The sequence below is a fragment of the Hemitrygon akajei genome, chromosome 16 (assembly GCF_048418815.1).
Source record: "Hemitrygon akajei chromosome 16, sHemAka1.3, whole genome shotgun sequence".
Taxonomy (NCBI): domain Eukaryota; kingdom Metazoa; phylum Chordata; class Chondrichthyes; order Myliobatiformes; family Dasyatidae; genus Hemitrygon; species Hemitrygon akajei.
The window spans coordinates 76,165,297-76,182,703 of record NC_133139.1 but is presented as its reverse complement, the minus strand read 5'-3'; the positions used below and the strand labels follow the sequence as shown (position 1 = coordinate 76,182,703).

At 40.9% G+C, this 17,407-nt stretch overlaps 1 protein-coding gene across 11 annotated transcripts in view; it reads right to left on the bottom strand.

Moving 5' to 3' along the window:
* The window catches only part of LOC140740196 (EVI5-like protein), a 258,676-nt gene that overhangs the window by 178,439 nt on the left and 62,830 nt on the right, over positions 1-17,407 (bottom strand). For all 11 annotated transcript variants that reach the window (XM_073069213.1, XM_073069214.1, XM_073069216.1 and 8 more), the window contains exons 3-4: positions 12,759-12,930; positions 7,222-7,411 (exon numbers count right to left, since the gene is read on the bottom strand). In XM_073069213.1, coding sequence (XP_072925314.1) covers positions 7,222-7,411; positions 12,759-12,886 — 318 coding nt within the window. In that variant the 5' untranslated portion in view covers positions 12,887-12,930. The remainder of the gene's footprint in view (positions 1-7,221; positions 7,412-12,758; positions 12,931-17,407) is intronic.

The following is a 17,407-nucleotide window of genomic DNA, read 5'->3' as shown; positions in this document are numbered from 1 at the left end:
ACACTTGCTCACTTCTCCAGGTTTCTCTTCCTGCCCATTGTTATCATTCCAGCCCACACACTGGATTAGTTCACTTTTTTCCCTGTGCACCCTTCAGAATTTACCTTCAGCCTGAATTTCAATGACGCTTTTTAAAGCAGAGGAAGCACTGTGTATAATACATATGGGAGGAGGAAATGCCATATTGCACACATGAATACCAGCCCTGAACTGAAGTGAAGGACACTAGACCAATGACAATGACCACACTGCATGGATTCTGATCATAATGTCTGCAGCTGGGTTCTCATTTTGTTAGCAGTTTCCCCATTAAAGTACTTTCCTTCAAATACACCATTATGAGCCCTCTCTCGCAAGTAAAATCCTTGACTGCTCCTGGAACCCAGATTAACCTTTCTGCCCCCTCACTTGCCCTCCCACAGTCTTAAAGTTGTCAGAGATTAGATAATACAAGTGGTAATTTCTTTTTAGTAAATATTAAGTACAAAACTAATGAAATAGAGGCAGAGGTAAAGTGGACAGCCAGAGGAAAGTATAAGGGGCAATGTCAGAGGTAGTTTTTTTTAAAGCACAATACTTGGAATGTGCTTGCCAGGGTGTCGGAAGAGGGCAACACATTAAGGACATTTAAGAGAAAATAGAAGGTTAGTGGGAGGGGAGGGTTAGACTGAGTAGGTTAAAGAGTTGGCACAATGTCATGGGCTGAAGGGACTCTACTATGCTGTACTGTTCTATTTTCTTTGTTTTATTGATCTTTGACCCATATCACAAACAACACTCTCAGACTATTTACTCTCTTCAACTTCAGCTCTTCTTGTTGCTGGAGTACACATCTATCTAGCCTCGCTAGCACATTCTCTGTAAAACAGATCACCCAAAACTCTTTCCATGCCATGCCTTAATACTCACAGGTTGCATTTTCCCATTATTTGTGCTTGCTGACCGTCACTAGCTCTCTGGTTAAACAATACATTTAATTTTAAAATTCTCAACTACGTTTTCAAACCCTTCTGTGCTTCAGCTCTCCATTACAATTCTCTTCACACACTACAGGTCAATGGGATGAGGGAGAATTACAGTCAGCACAAACTAGATGGGCTGAAGGGTCTGTTTCTACACTGCAGTACTCTTTGATTCCGTTTATGAGAGTTATCAAAACCCCATCCAATTCTAGCATAAGCAATATTAAAGTTAATAACTCCACCAGCTTCAGGTGCCAAGGCTCCAAGTTCTGGATCTCCCTTCCCTCCAAGACGCTGCTAAAAAGCTCTCCATCTTGAGGGCCTGAATATGCAATAACATTATAAAAATATATAAAATAATGAAAGGGATAGATAAGATAGAGGCAGGAAAGTTGTTAGCACTGGTAGGTGAGACTAGAAATAGGGTACATAGCAGTGGAGGCTACCCCAGTAAATATATTTATGACAAGGTTAGATAATAGTAGGGGAATTAAGGATTATGGAGAAAAGGCAGGTAGGTGGAGATGAGTCCATGGCCAGATCAGCCATGATCTTATTAAACGGCAGAGCAGGCTTGCGAGGCCAGATGGCCTATTCCTGCCCCTATTGCTTATGTTCTATAATATCCCTAGGACAGCACCTGCAGAGAAACAAGGGCTAGAGCCTGCTGAATTGCATGCAGCATATTAACAATGTTTTTGCAACTGAATGAGATCACCTGAAGAAAGATAACCGCCTAAAGTTGAAGTGTTGACTGCTGTCAGAGCATACTCTGTTTAAGCCAGTTGCTAAAAGCTAGATGTTTTGATTGCTTGGCATCCAGAAGCATTAAAGCAATCCAAAAATATTTTTGAAACATTTAATGTCATTTAAAAATTGAAGCAAAAATGTATAAAAATAGTCAAACTGTTAGAAAATATGACATTTTTGAATAATTACCTTATCAGTCCACTAAGAAGGACCTCTATGCATGCATTAATTACCATGAAAGTTTGCAGGGAATTGCCACAATTTCTGCAAATATTCTGAAATTCAGCATTGGAATGTGTTAGAACAAACTTTTAAACTTGAGCATTTTTAGGATATCTGCACCAATGCGTATGATTATACAGGGAAATACAGTCAGCTGCAGGATGTGCACTATGTGCCACTATCCCACTGCAATCAGGGCATATCTTCTTGGTGATAGTCAGCTTTTAAGGTTTCATTTCTTTGAACATTTTTGCAATGATACTAGCATTACTTGGATAGAATAAAACAGAGAATGGTGGAAACACTGAGTAGGTCAGGCAGCATCTGCTTAGAGTGAAACAGAGTTTATGATTCAGGTCATGGACTATTCATTAGATCTGAGAAAAAAAGCAGCAGGAAAGGGTAGAGGGTAGAGAGAACAGAGGGAATATTCATGTTAGGGTGGACACCAAGGTCATCCAGTGAACAATTATTTTTGGTGTTGTCCAGTTAATAGGTGAGGCGGACAAAACAAACACGTGCAGGAACTGAGGGATTTACAACACATCAGTTGTTGGAAATATGATAAAAAATGAGTTCTGGAAACAATCAGATCTGGCAGCAGTGTAGAGGGAAAAATGTTCATGTTAGTTGGCATCAAAACTAGGCAATGTTGGGACAAAGACAGGCTGCCTGACCCACTGAGTATTTTTAGCATTTTCCACTTTTGTTTTATGATTTTTAGCACCTATAATTTTTTTTGACTTTCTATTTATAAATAGAAGCATCATAATGCAGGGATGCTCAGACTGGAACTCCTATCTGAATGTGGATGATGCAAAATCCTTCCCCTGATGCTCAGCCTAAGATGGTGAGAAATGTCAAACTTTTAATATTCATGTGCACACATAAGCGAAGCAGTGAACATACCATTTGTGGCATTTGAGAATAATATGGGACTCTTGAACTTTCATAGAATTTGAATATGGAATGGTTACAGCAGAAGAGGCCATTCAGCCCTGTTGACGCTGATTCCTCGTGGAGAATTCAAGGCAGCTCGATCTCATGATCTTCCCCTTATTCTTTGCAAGTGTCCTTCCAACTCCCATTTGAAACCATTGATTGATTGCTTCCAACATTAGGAAGAGAAACAGATCACATCGCTTACAAGTAAAAATGTTTCACCCCTGTCCTCCAGGCATCTTCTGTACAAAATTTTAAACTGTGACCCTCTAGTTCTTGAACTAAATACTCATGGGAACAAGGCCTCTACTTACCCCAGAACCATCTTAGTATACAAGAGATACAAGTTACTGCTGATGCTGGAATTTGGAGCAACAGGTAATCTGCTGGAGGAATGTGGGGGAGTGTGGTGGAGTAACATTTGCTGAGAAAAGTGAAGGAATTTGTGATGTTTTGGGTTTCACCTCTAAAAGGGCAGAGGGGAGATGACCAATATAAGAAGAGGGTGAAGGGTGACTCAAAGGCCTGGAGCTGATTGGTGAATTGTGGAAGGCTAATGGATGACAGACAGATCAAGCCAGGAGGGTGAGGGGAGAGGGAGAGGTGGAGATGGGAGACAGAGGCAAGCGAGCACAGGTAGATGATAGCTGGAGGCAGGGGAAAAGAGAGGCAGATGGATCAAGGAGAGAATGGGAGAATGAAGGTGGGGTACAGCTGCTGGAGGGAGATAAGCAAGCATACAGAATCTGGAGCCTTGTAAGCAACGAAGGTGATAATGGGAAACATCAGGAGGGGAGCTGAAAGGCAGATAGAAGCAGGACCAGGTGGGGATGGGGGTAGTGGGGAGGGAGAAGAGAATCAGTGGGTAAAATGTGTGGGTAGTATGTGGAAGGAAACAATGAGGGAGGGGATTGTGGTGAACTACATATACCTGTCTGGACACGCCCCCCCCCTGCTGACCACTGACTGTGGCTCCTCCCACAGACCCCGGTATAAAGGCGATTGAGGCCTGAGCCCTGCCCTCAATCTCCAGGATGTAGTATGGTGGTCAACTACTGTTTGTTCTTTCTTCCAGTCAATAAAAGCCAATATTTCGCCTCACGTCTCAGAGAGTTATTGATGGTGCATCAGGGATGAAAATAGGTGATTAAAATGGAAGGAGGATCAGGAGGAGGGAAACTGCAGGTATGGGTTATCGGAAAATTCACACTCTTACCATTGGTTTGTGGACTACATATGCAGAACATGAAGTGTTATTTCTCTCTTCTGTGGTGGGCCTCACCCTGGCACTGGAGAAGGCAGAGGATGGACAGGTTGGTGTGGCAATGGGAAGAGGAAATTAAATGCCATGCAACTGGGAGCTCAGGATAGACACTGCAGACAGAAAGTAAGTGTTCTGCAAAATAGTTGCCCAGCCTGCACTTGGTCTGATCATTGACTTGAAGGCCACATTAGGAAAACCTAATGCAGCAAACAAGGTTCGAGGAAGAACAAGTGAATCTTTGTCTCACCTGGAAGGGCTGTCTGGGACCCTAGATGGTGTTAAAAGAGGTGGTGCAAGGACAAATGTTGCACTTCCTGAGGTAAAAGATCTCTTGAGGTCAGGGAAGGGTGGATGGGGCAGGAAGAGCAGACCTGGGAGTCATGGAAGAAGGGATACCATGCAAGGCGGAATAAGATAAGGAGGAAAAAGTAAAGCTGCTGGTGGGATTTCACTGCAGCTGGATAAAAAATTGCAATGGAGCGTACATGACGATTAGGGGAAATCTGTTGTGTCCAGAGCAGGGTTTCCCAATTTTTTTATACCATGGAGCCTTACCATTAACCAAGGGAACACAAGTCTGAGAGATAGAGGAAATGTGACAGAAAGCTCCATCAACCATAGCAGAAGGGAAGCAATGCTTTCTGGAAAAAAAAGGACATTTCAAATATCCTAGAATGGAAGAATGAGAGCAGTTGCAGTGGAGTTGGAGAAATTGGCATCCTTACAAGAGACAGGGTGAGAAGGTTGTGGAGGTAGCTGTGGGAGTCAGTAATTTGTACACATCCATTAAGACCTCCCTTCAGCCATCTTTGTTCTAAGGAGAAGGACCTTCACCATTCTGAGATTATAGCTGAAAACAGGACTTTCAAATTCAAAAGCAAGCTGCCTCTTTACAGCATGTTGTACTTAGAATTAAAGGTGATGTAAATTGGTGCTTCATAACAGAGCCTGATTATCTAACCCATACCATATGTAGCAGAATTAATTCAGGTTTGGCAATACATTCACATAAAACATTCAGCTTCTGGTCAACTTAATCAGGTCGTGATGATTTTTGATTTGCATTACTATGTGTTCTCTGATCTTGAAGAGTATATGGGGTTACATTCATAAGTAGATAGATCAACAGTTTGCTTGAGATAGAGTTAAGGTGATTTTCAGGTTGAGTCAGAAAATAAAATGCATCTATGGCTGGGGTTGGCTTTTGATTGATCTTGGTATAGTGTTAATATTATAGCCAAATACAACTCCATCTCACAGTCACAATTCTCAACCAGCAGCAGGAGGTTTTCATCCCCAAGGGTCACAACTTTGTTCTTATTGTTGAGGACAACAGAATGCAGACATATCCTGGGATATAAATACCTGCATCTCTGGTCGAGAAACAAAAAGAATACAGCGTTGGAGCTTGATTTTGATCCAAATGACAATTTTACTGTCAATTCCTAATTAGATCTGGCACAAGTTGATAATCATTAAGAACTGGGTCAAATAAAATGAGTTTAAGTAACAAATCCCCTACATTTTTTCTTCCACTTGAGAAAGGTATTGTAAATATGTAATACTAATTCAGATTCAAGCACTAACGTAACATTATTTGAAAAGCCGTGTCTTTCCTGTACCTAGGTCACTTATGTTAAATTTACAAACCAGAAGCAGGCTCTAAGCTTTTATCTGTATGTTAATCACATCTGTATTTTAGCATACATTTGTCTGTCAGTGTGACAACTATTGGAAAGTAAATCCCAAAGATCATCCAATTGGCATTTTTACAGCAAAATGATTGTTGCAGGAACAGGACAGTAGGGAACAAACTGGAGATTGATATGTGAAGGCAGGAAGTAGTGCTGAAGTTCTAAATGTTTACTGAGGAAGGTGAACGTGATGAAGCCGTGGTGAACAAGGACTTGCCAAATTACTATTCATCTATAAGGTGATATGTAATAGATAAATAGGAAGCCCTTGAAAGTATGGGAGGTGTTAAAATCAAACAGGTTCAGCACCATGGCCATAGTTATTTTTGCAATGAAATGGAGTTGGAGGTAAGGCCAAGGAGGATGATGTGTGGTTACGAGGCACAATTTTGAAAGTTAGTAGTTGACAAATTTTTTAAGTGTGGCAAACAACAAAGATGCTCCAGCAAGGATCAGAGATTAGACATACAGAAGAAACTAATCCAAATAGAAACCTGAAGACCATATATTCTGATATAAAGAAAGAGATGACATTCATGCTAAGTTGAACCATTAAAAGTGGGTGCAGAAAATACAAGACCGAGATGTTTGCAGATGCCAGGCCACATCAACAAAACGCTTAATCAAGAGACCCTGATTTATGGTCATCTTGTACAATAGCAGAGGTTCACCTGCAGTACTCCACTTCTTGGAAGTACACTTCAAAAGCTTAAGTAAATTAAGGTTGAAAAAACTATTTATTGGAATAGTTTCAAGAATGCAGGATTGGAGCGGTGAATGGTTGAACACACTCTCCTTATAGCAGCAAGGTATAACAGTTGATTTTGTCGAAGCTTAAGTTCAGGAATATTTTAAGTGCACCATTTGCAATTAAAGAGTTAATAATAGGACAGATTAAAGTGAGTGGCACAAAAAGTAGGTGATAGAACAACCTACTTCTGTAATCTACCATCACATGGTTAAATAAACACTGTTTAATGTAAAACTGTGAAGTCTGCAACTTCTGCATATTTCTTATCTCTAGTATTCCACATGAAGTGTGGTTCAGCTAGGTTCAGTCCTTACATTACAAGGAGAACCTTAAGTTTAAAGAAAGTACGGCTTTCTTTTAAAGTAAAAGTATATCCAGACACTGACAACCTAAAAAAAAATAGAAACAGAAAATATTAGGATTCGAAAGCAGGATGGATCAGCATTCTGCTGGATCCCAATCAAACTTGTAAGCTATTCCCTCTTCCTTTAACTGGCCAATATTAACTCAGTGTTTCTACTCAAGAAAAAACTCTGACTTGATGGTTCCTTTGGAAATGATAACTGGTTTTAAAAAGACTTTTCGATACCCCACTGATAAACTGCAGCAGTAGCAAGCCCTGTCCATGTTCCTCACCCTCAGCAGTTTCTCTTTCTTTTTGCGCACTTCCTCCCATTCATTGATCAACCGACCCCACAGAATCCATGTGTCTTCCTCCAAGTGGCTCAAGTTGCTCGAAGCGGAGGAGCTTGACACAAGCGAGCCGCTGCTGTTCCGCCGCGATCCATTCACAGACCGCAATGACTTGCTGTCCGCTTCCAGCAACCTGGTAAATGTTAGAGATTTATAATTGAATTCAAAACATAATGGAATAGTACTGCTTATTATATATTCAGAATACATCAATAATTACCTCACTGTATTAAGGATGGACAGTATTTCAATATGAATGCTGTTTTGCATTAACAATAGCAATTAAAATTCAACAGTTTAGGTAAATCATAAAAGGTAAGCATCAATAACACAGAATAATGTATGACAAGTCCCTCCCTACATTTCCATCCTAGCATATCCCAAACAAAAATCTTTTAAGACTGGCACCATTTCAGTGGAACCCAGGAAACAGCTAGTTTTGTCTTCACATCCTAACATTAACATTTTTCTACATCATCAGATCTGAGTACGGAAACATGCCTGCTCAGTGGATCAAATATCAAGCACCCAAATACATCAACACACAAAACACTGAAGGAACGTCGACTGTACTTTTCTCCCCCAGAGATGATGCCCGGCCTGCTGAGTTCCTCCAGCATTTTGTGTGTGTTGCTCAAATTTCCAGCATCTGCAGATTTTCTTTGTTTGTGACCTAAATACATCTCTGTACTTCTACCACAGGGGCCCACACTAAAGCAAACCATGACAGCAAGCTAGCTATAATCAGCCTGAAATAAGGCTTCAAAGCCCATAACCACAGAATATTTACCCAAATCTCCTGTGTTTTCCTTTTACCTGTGTCCTTGTATTACCCATTCCAGGAGAATATTTCACAAAATTAGTGGATCAATGGTGACACTGGTGGCATATGGCAATGTTTTGCAGCCAGTTCACAAATCTACTAGGTATACATCTTCTGAACTGTTATTGAAGCAATCTTCATCTTGTAATTTCCCTTTAAGAAACACACTCCTGAAGGACTTGGCAAACTTGACTCTCATAAATGTCGGTACGCACCTGGAAGTGAACAGATGTCTACTGCTATAGGAAAAGAGTGGACCATGGAGGACTTTAGACCAGAATGAAGTGACAGGGAACATGACCACCAGTCCCTATCATCCTCCTGACCAATGTGCAGTAACTGGGGAATAAATTAGAGGAGCTACAGGTAAAATTGGTGTATTGGAGGGAAATGTGGAATTGCTGTGCTCTCAGTTTTACTGAAATGTGGCTCATATCCCACACTCCGGATATGGCGCTCTAGCCTGAGAGGTTCTCAATCCACCAGATAGACTGGACAATAAACTCACCATGGTGCTCAGATGTAGCAGTCTTGTCTCACTCTTTTCTTCCCAGCTGGGGCATCTAATGATTAAATGCCAACTGTTCTACCTACCAAGAGTGATCTTGACTGTAGTTTATATACCACCAAAGGCAAATGTCAAGCAAGCATTGAGTGCCATGACTAACAAGCAATTAAGGGCCTACGCTGATGCCTTTCACATTCTTGCTAGAAACTTGAATCAGGCTCGCTGAAGAAATCTCTGCACATTAACTATCAGCACACCACCTGTAGCATGAGAGGACCCAACACACTTGGCCACTGCTACACTACCATCAAGAATAGCTACCATTCAATCCCTTGACTGCCTTTTGGAGAATCTTATCATCTGGATGTCCTCCTCCTACCTGCATGCAGGCAGAGACTAAAGAGCAAGACACCAGAGGTAAGGGTAATAAAGAGGTGGTCACGGGAGGCAAAGCAGTGGCTACAGGACTGTCTCAAGTTGGCAGACTGAGCAATGTTCAAGATCTCAACAGGGAACCTGAATGAATACACCAAGGTTGTCACCGACCTTATAAAAACACTCGTAGACTAGTGTGTCCCCACAAAATCATTCAGAAACTTCCCCAACCAGAAACCCTAGATAAACCAACAGTTCTGAAAACTACTGAGGGCTAGATCAGTGGTGTTCAGGACTGGTGATACAAGAAAGATCATAAAGTCTGGGTATGACCTCCAAAGAGCCATCTCACATGCAGAGTGACAATTCCAGACTAAACTTGAAAGATGTTCAAAGGGTTTGACTGCCATCAGCTCCTACCAAACAAAACCAAGCAGCATATATGACAACAAAGTTGTGCTCCCAGATGAGCTCAAAGCCTTTTATGCTCAATTTGACTGACAGCTTCACAAGCCTTACAGCCTCCGACGACCCTGTGTTTTCAGTTTCTGAGACCAACGCGAGAGCATCCTTTAGCAGCATGAATCTACGGTGGTGTATCTGGCTGAGTACTGAAGACCTGTGCTAATCAAATGGCTGGAGTGTTTATAAACAGCTTTGATTTTTCACTTTGGCAGTTGGAGGTATCCACCTGCTTTAAGCAGACTTCAATCGTACCAGTTCCCAAGAGGAATATGGTACACTGCCTCAGTGATTATCATCCAGTAGCACTTATGTGCACTGTGATGAAGTTCATTGAGAGGATTATCAACTCCTGCCTAAGGAGTGACTTAGATTCAGTCCAATTTGCCCACCATCACAACAGGTCAATAGGAGATGCCATTTCATTGGCTCTCCACTCAACCCTGGAACATCTGGACAATGAAGATAGATATATCAGGATGCTCTTCATTAACTGTAGCTCAGCATCCAACACTAGCATCCCCTTAAAATTCATCACCAAGCTCCAAGACCTGGTCTTCATTGACTCCATGTGCAACTGGATCCTCAATTTCCTCACTTGCAGACCTCAGAGAGTACACATTGGCACAATATCTCCTCCACAATCACCATCAACACAGCTGCACCATAAGGCTGTGTGCTTAGAGCTCTACGCACTGCACACCTATGCTTATGGGGCTAAGTACAGTTCCAATGCCTTTTGGAAGTTTGCTGATGATGCCAGTCTTGTTGGCCAAATCAAAGAAGGTGATGAATCAGTGCACAGGAGATCAACAAACTGTTTAAATAGTGCCAAGACAACAACGGGTCACTCAATTTTAGCAAAAGCAAAGACCCGATTAGCGACTATCAGTAGAAGAAGCTGGAGGTCAATGAGCTAGTCCTCATTAAGGTATTGGAAGTGGAAAGAGTCAGTAACTTTCAATTCCTTAACGTTACTATATTAGAGGATCTGTATTGGGACCAACATTTATGTGCCATCGCAATGAGGGCACAATGGTACTTCTGCTTTCTTAGAAGTTTATGTAGATTTGGCATGTTATCTAAAACTTCGACAAACTCTACAGATACACAGTGAAGAGTATTCTAACTAGTTGCATCATGGCCTGATATGGAAACAGCAATGGCGAGGAATGGAAAAGTCTACTGAAAGAGATGGATACAGCCCAGTCCACCACAGGAAAAGTCCTCTCCACTATTGTGCACATTGAAATGGAGCACTGCCACAAGAAAGCAACATCCATCATCAAAGATTCTGACCATCCAGACCATGCTCTCTTCTCACCACTACCATTGGGCAGGAGGTACAAGAGGCCTTGGGTCTCACACCACCAGGTTCATGAGCTGTTATTACCTTACACCATCAGGCTCCTGAACCAGCATGGAAAATTTCACTCACCAGAACTTTGCACTGATTCCACAACCTACAGACCCACGATCAGGGAGTTGACAACTCATGTTGACAGTTATTAATTACTTTTTAAAAATAACTTGTTATTTTTTATTTGTAGAATTTTGTCTTCTTTTGCACATTGGTTATTTTTCAGTCTGCTTATGCACAGCTTTTCATAAATTTTAGTGTATTTCTTTATTTTCATGGGAAGGCCTACAAGAAAATGAATCTCAAGGTTGTATTTGGTAACAGAACTTCGACAATTACTACATTTTAACTTTGAATCCACAATGTATATCTTTCTCCAAGTCAAACCATTACCATGACTTCAATTCCATTCATAACCACGTTTCCCCTTCTTCACACTGCCAAATGACAATAACCTCATACATCTCGCCTCTGCACTACATTGCATCACAACTCCTAACTCATCCATCCATCTCCAACATGAGCCCTAGCACCCACCTCCATATAATCCCTGTCCTCATTCCACCTCCACTTCCTATTTCTGCTGCATGCACCTCCTATCACTCATACACAGACCTCTATCCCCCACAATGTCCAGCATCCTTCACACCAAGTGTTCTCCCAAAGGAAATGCCCAGCACAATATCCTTACACACCCATGCAGTCCTGCTGCATGCAATCGCACTGTCACCATGCTGGTATTTACTCTCCACTTCCTCCTGCATTTCTTCTATGACTAATTATATGTTAAATCTAAATATACACTTATGTGGCTGTTCTTGCAGAAGGATTATAAAATTCCATTCGTTGGTTATTTTTTGACATTAGGTACATGCAGTTCCACTTTCAGAGAACTTTCTACCAAATGATTTGAAATGATACAGGCAGTGCAGGAACTGTGTAATATCAATTTATACTTATATTTAGATTAGATTATATCTATGTGCTATAATGTGTGGTTGGACAAACTTGGGTAATTTTCCCTGGAGTGGTGGAGTGCAAGGGGAGATCTAATAAGATTATGAGAGGCATAGATTGAGTAGAGAAATGATCCTTTTCCCAAGAGTTGCAATATCTAATACCAGAGGGCATGTATTTAAGATGAGATGGGGTAATTTCAATGGAAATGTGAGGGGCAAATTGTTTTTATTTTGTTTTTACGCAGGAAGTTGTGGGTGCCTGGAATGCTCTGCCTGGGGTGGTGGTAGAGGCCAAAATAATCGAGACTTCTAAGAAACATTTAAATAGACACATGAATGTGAGGAGATTGGAAGGATATGGATATTTTGCAGACTATATAGAGATTAGTTTAGTTAATTATTTGATCACTAATTGATTCGGCAGACAACTGTGGGCCAACAGCCTGTTCCTGTGCTGTACTGTTCAATGTTCTATATTCATTGCATTTAGTAATATAATTAAGCCCTCAAGCTAGTAAAGAGGCCTCAAAAATAACTCATATTTAGACATAATCTTTCACTTGAGAGATCAGAAAGAGGTCTTTTTATTCCTAAATAAAAACAGAAAATAGTGGACCATTCTGCAGCTCAGGCAGAATCTGTGGGAAAGAGAAAGATGGGTAACATTTCATGTTGAACACCCATTATTAAAAAGGTTTTAATGCAGGGTATTCAGCCTGAAGCATAGTTATTCTTTTTATAGATGCTAATCGCCTTGCTGAATGTTTCCAGTACTTTCTGCATTATTTCAGATATCTAGTGGCTGCATTTAGTGTTTTCCAATTGAAATCAGTTCTCAGGCCAAAGAAAGGAAGACTCAAGTCCCAGAATATTAAAGAGTCTGGCTTGCCTATAACAAGAAAAAGTAGTTTCAAATAAAACATGTAAGATCCCTGCTATAGTATTCATTAAAAAAAACACATTGCTTTGTATTATGTTAAATGTTGCCCTCACCTGTTTTGCTCTTCTAACTTTGCCAGTAGCTCCAATTCATCTGGACTGAGGTTATCAGAAGAGGAAGAGTCGGGGCTGACTGCAGGACTTGCCATGGGAACAAGGGTTTGCAGTGTTAGGGTCTTCATCCATCAGAAGGTAAAGAACTGTATGGCAGCAAGATATGTATTATCTAGAAGAGAAAAAGGTGAATGTTGGCAACAAATTGATGAAGAGCATACTCAGGGACCAGCTAGTCCATTAAACTAGATTCAGTACAAAATGACAAATTATTTGAATTGACCACGCAAGTACTAGAGGAAAAAATCTGCCTTTCTTTATGACAGCTAACATCTCAGAATCCAGCTCCACTTCTTTAATTACACACACCAATCATCAAGCCAATAACTTTCTGAATGCCTGCTCACTGCTGGAGCAGATCCTTCATTTTAGGAGATGGTTCTTCCTGTGATTTAGATCCACCAATGATTTTTCAGCACACTTGGATTATGCATCACAAACACGATTGCAAAGAAAGCACGATAGTGCCTCTGCTTCCTCACAAGACTGCGGAGATTCGGCACGTCATCAAAAACTTTTGCAAACTTCTATAGATGTGTGGTGGAAAGTGTGCTGACTGGCTGCATCACAGCTTGGTACGGGAACACCAATACCTTTGAGCAGAAAATCCTACAAAAGATAGTGGATTGTGGCTCACTACGTCACAGGTAAAGTCCCAACCACTGAGCATATTTACATGAAATATTGATGTAGAAAAGCAGCAGTCACATTCAAAGATCCTCACCACCCAGGCCATGCTCTTTTCTCACTGCTGCCATCAGGTATAAGGTACAAGAGCCTCAGGACTCACACCACCAGGTTCAAGAACAGTTATTACTCCTGAACCATCAGGCTCTTGAACAAAAGGGGATAACAAGACTCATTCTACTTCCAGTGTTCCCATAAGTGATGGCCCCACTTTAAGGACTCTTTATCTTGTTACTTCATGTTTGTTATTTATTGCTATTAATTTATATTCGCATTTGCACAGTTTGTTGTCCATTGATCCTGGTAACATTTACTGCTCTATAAATTTGGTAAGAAAGCCCACAGGAAAAGAAACTGAGGGGTGTATGTGGTGACAAGTATATATTCTGATTAAAACAAATTTTACCTTGAACTTCAAAATTTTGAACTTTGAACGGAGACAGGGCTCTCTGGTTGAGAGAACAACTCTGGGACAAAATGGAGTCTCTCTTCCTGATGGTTGGAGGAGGAAATGGGGTGTGTTTATTTTTAAGTCACACTTTATTTGTGTTTTCTGGGAATTTTTGCCTTAATGTTAATGCTGCACCAATAATCTCAAATATATTATTCCTGGTTTAGTTTATCATTAATGCATCTTGTAGTTACTTCTTACTGGCAAGGTTTATTACAAGTATTGGCTTTTTAGCCCTAAAGAGGAATGCTGTATTCTTGGAGCTCATCAATAATTAACAACTCACTATGTCTTCACTGTCAAAAATCTAAATTAATACAGCATCATATCACTATTGGGATTTGTAATATTATAAAATTAAATACACTGAATTGGCAATTGAATAGATTTTGCTCTGTGCACATGACCAGAGTTGACAGTTAACCAATTACTTGAGCCATAGTAGCGTAGTGGTTAGCACGACTCTCACAGCTCCGGGTGTTTTGTAGTTCAGAGTTCAATTACGGTGCCATTCTGTAAGGAGTCTCTGTACATACTCCCTCCATAGTAGACTTGGGTTTTCTCTAGGTCCTCCAGTTTCTTCCCACAGTCCAAAGATGTATCAAGGTTGGTTAATTGATCATTGTAAACTGTCCCGTAATTAGGTTAGGGTTAATTACAATTATGGAGTTGCTGGGGCAGTGTAGCTCAAAGGGCTGGATGGACCTACTCCACGCTGTATCAATAAACAAATAAATGAAACAAAATGCAGTCTCTGACTTCACTGTAACAATTAGACTAATATGGTTATTCATTGCATTTCATATCATAACTGCCATGTTATTAGAAACAGGAGTCCAGAACCATGGCTAGCTGGTTTCAGGGATTTGAAAACTCCAGAGAGAGAAAAACCTCCAGTTATCAGAATAATCATTTTTGCTGGGTTAAATGTGACCATAAAGAACCCAGAGAAAACTAAAACAAACAAAAGAAAACCTGCAGATGCTGGAAATCAAAGCAACACACACAAAATGCCGGAGGAACTCAGCAGGCCAGGCACCATCTATAGAAAAAAATTACAGTCGACATTTCTGGCCAAGACCCTTCGGCAGGACTGGGGAAAAAAAGCTGAGCAGTAGATTTAAAAGGTAGGGAGAGGTGAGAGAGAAACACCAGGTGAAACCAGGAGTGGGAGGGATGAAGTAAAGAGCTGGGAAGTAGATTGATGAAAGAGAAACAGGGTTGGAGAACGGGGAGTCTGATGGGAGGACAGAAGGCTGTGGAAGAAAGAAAAGCTGGGAGAAGCACCACAGGGAGGCGATGGACATAAAGTGAGAGGGTATCATATTAATCATCTTGAATTCAATTAAATTGAATTGACTTTATTTCTTACATCTGTCATCTACATGAGGAGGAAAAATCTTTACGTTACATCTCCGTCTAAATGTGAAATGTGCAATCTATAGTAATTTTTAATAAATAGTATGTATAACAGGACAGTCAATATTTCATAGAAAAACAGTTGTGTCAGCATGAGTTAAGCAGTCTGATGGAAGAAGCTGTCCCACAGCCTGTTGTTCCTGGATTTTATGCAGCGGAACCGTTTCCCAGATGGTAGCAGCTGAAACAGTCTGTGGTTGAGGTGGCTTGGGTACCCAATTATTCTTCGGGTCCTTTTTACACACCTGTCTTTGTAAATGTCCTGAATAGTGGAAAATCCACATCTACAGATGTGCTGGGCTGTCCGCACCACTCTCTGTAGAGTCCTGCGAATAAGGGAAGTACAATTCTTATACCAGGCAGTTTTGCAGCCAGTCAGGATGCTGTCAATTGTGTCCCTATAGTAAGTTCTTAGGATTTGGGGGCCCACACCAAACTTCATCAACCGTCTGTGGTGAAAGATGTGCTGTTGTTCCAGTATGTACAGACCACATGAGATCCTTGGTGATGTTTATGCCAAAGAACTTAAAGCTGTTCACCCTCTCAACCTGAGATCCATTGATGTCAATAGGGGTGTTCTTAAGGGAAACCTTACCTGACAAGTCTTTTGGAATCCTTTGAGGAAAATAACAGGGAGGATGGACAAAAGAGAGTCAGTGGATGTTGTTTACTTGGATTTTCAGAAGGCCTTTGATAAGGGGCCACTTGAGATAATTAGTGAGATAAAAGCTCATGGTATGACTGGAAGGGTACTAGCATGGTTAGAAGATTATCTGACTAGCAGAAGGCAAATAGGGGGAATAAATATGGCCTTTTCTGGTTGGGTGCTGGTGGTGAGGGTTCATTGTTGGGACTGCTTCTTTTCACATTTCTGTCAAAGATTTGGATGAAGGAATTGATGGCATTGTAGCCAAGCTAGCAGATGATATGAAAATAGGTGTGGGGCAGGTAGTGTTGAGGAATCTACAGAAGAATTTAGACAGATTGGTGAAATGGGCAAAGAAGTGGCAGATGGAATACAATACAGGGAAGTGCACTTTGGCAGAAGGAATAAAGCCTTGGACTAATTTTGAAATGGGGAGAAAATTCAAAAATCAAAAGTCCTTGTGCAGTATTTTCTAAAAGTTAACTTGCAGGTTGAGTCAGTGGAAAGGAAGACAGATACAATGTTAGCATTCATTTTGAGAAGACTAGAATACAGAAGCAATGATGTAATGATCAGGCATTATAAGGCACTGGTCAGGCTGTACTTGTGAAGTATTGTGAGCAGTTTTGGGCACCTTATCTAACAAAAGATATGCTCACATTAGAGAGTGTTCAGAGGAGATTCATAAGAGTGATCCCAGGCATGAAAAGGTTAACACAGGAAGAGTGTTTGATCGCTTTGAGCCTGCACTCGCTAGAGATGAGAAAAATGAGGGGGGGGGGAGATTTCATTACAACCTTTTGAATGTTGAAAGGTCTGGATAAAGTAGATGTGGAGAGGATGTTTCCTTTAGTGGGGTAATCTAGGACCAGAGAGCACAGACACAGAATTGAGGGACATCTATTTTGAACAGAAATGAGGAAAAATGTCTTTAGCCTGAGGGTGGTGAATCTGTGGAGCTCAATGCCGGAGATGGCTGTACAGGCCAAGTCATAGGGTATATTTAAGTTGGAGGTTAAAAGTTCTTGATTAATCAGAGAGTCAAAGGTTACAAAGAGAAGGCAGGAGAATGGGGTTGAGTGGGATAATAAATCAACCATGATGGAATGGCAGAGCAGTCTTGACAGGCCGAATGACCTAATTCTGCTCCTATGTCCTATGACTCACTTGTCATAGCCAAACTCTGTCAGAGAAAAGATGGATCAGATGCTTTGTCATAAAGCTAAAGTGCAGGAAATACTGTGGCTGCAGCAAACTCACATAGAGTTATCAATTACTGACCAGATATTTGTTTCTCATAGTTATGTATTGGCCTGAGGAGCATTAGGGACACAATTCATTCCTCCATTTCACCTGTATTCATAACGCTTTGTGAACTAAACGTTA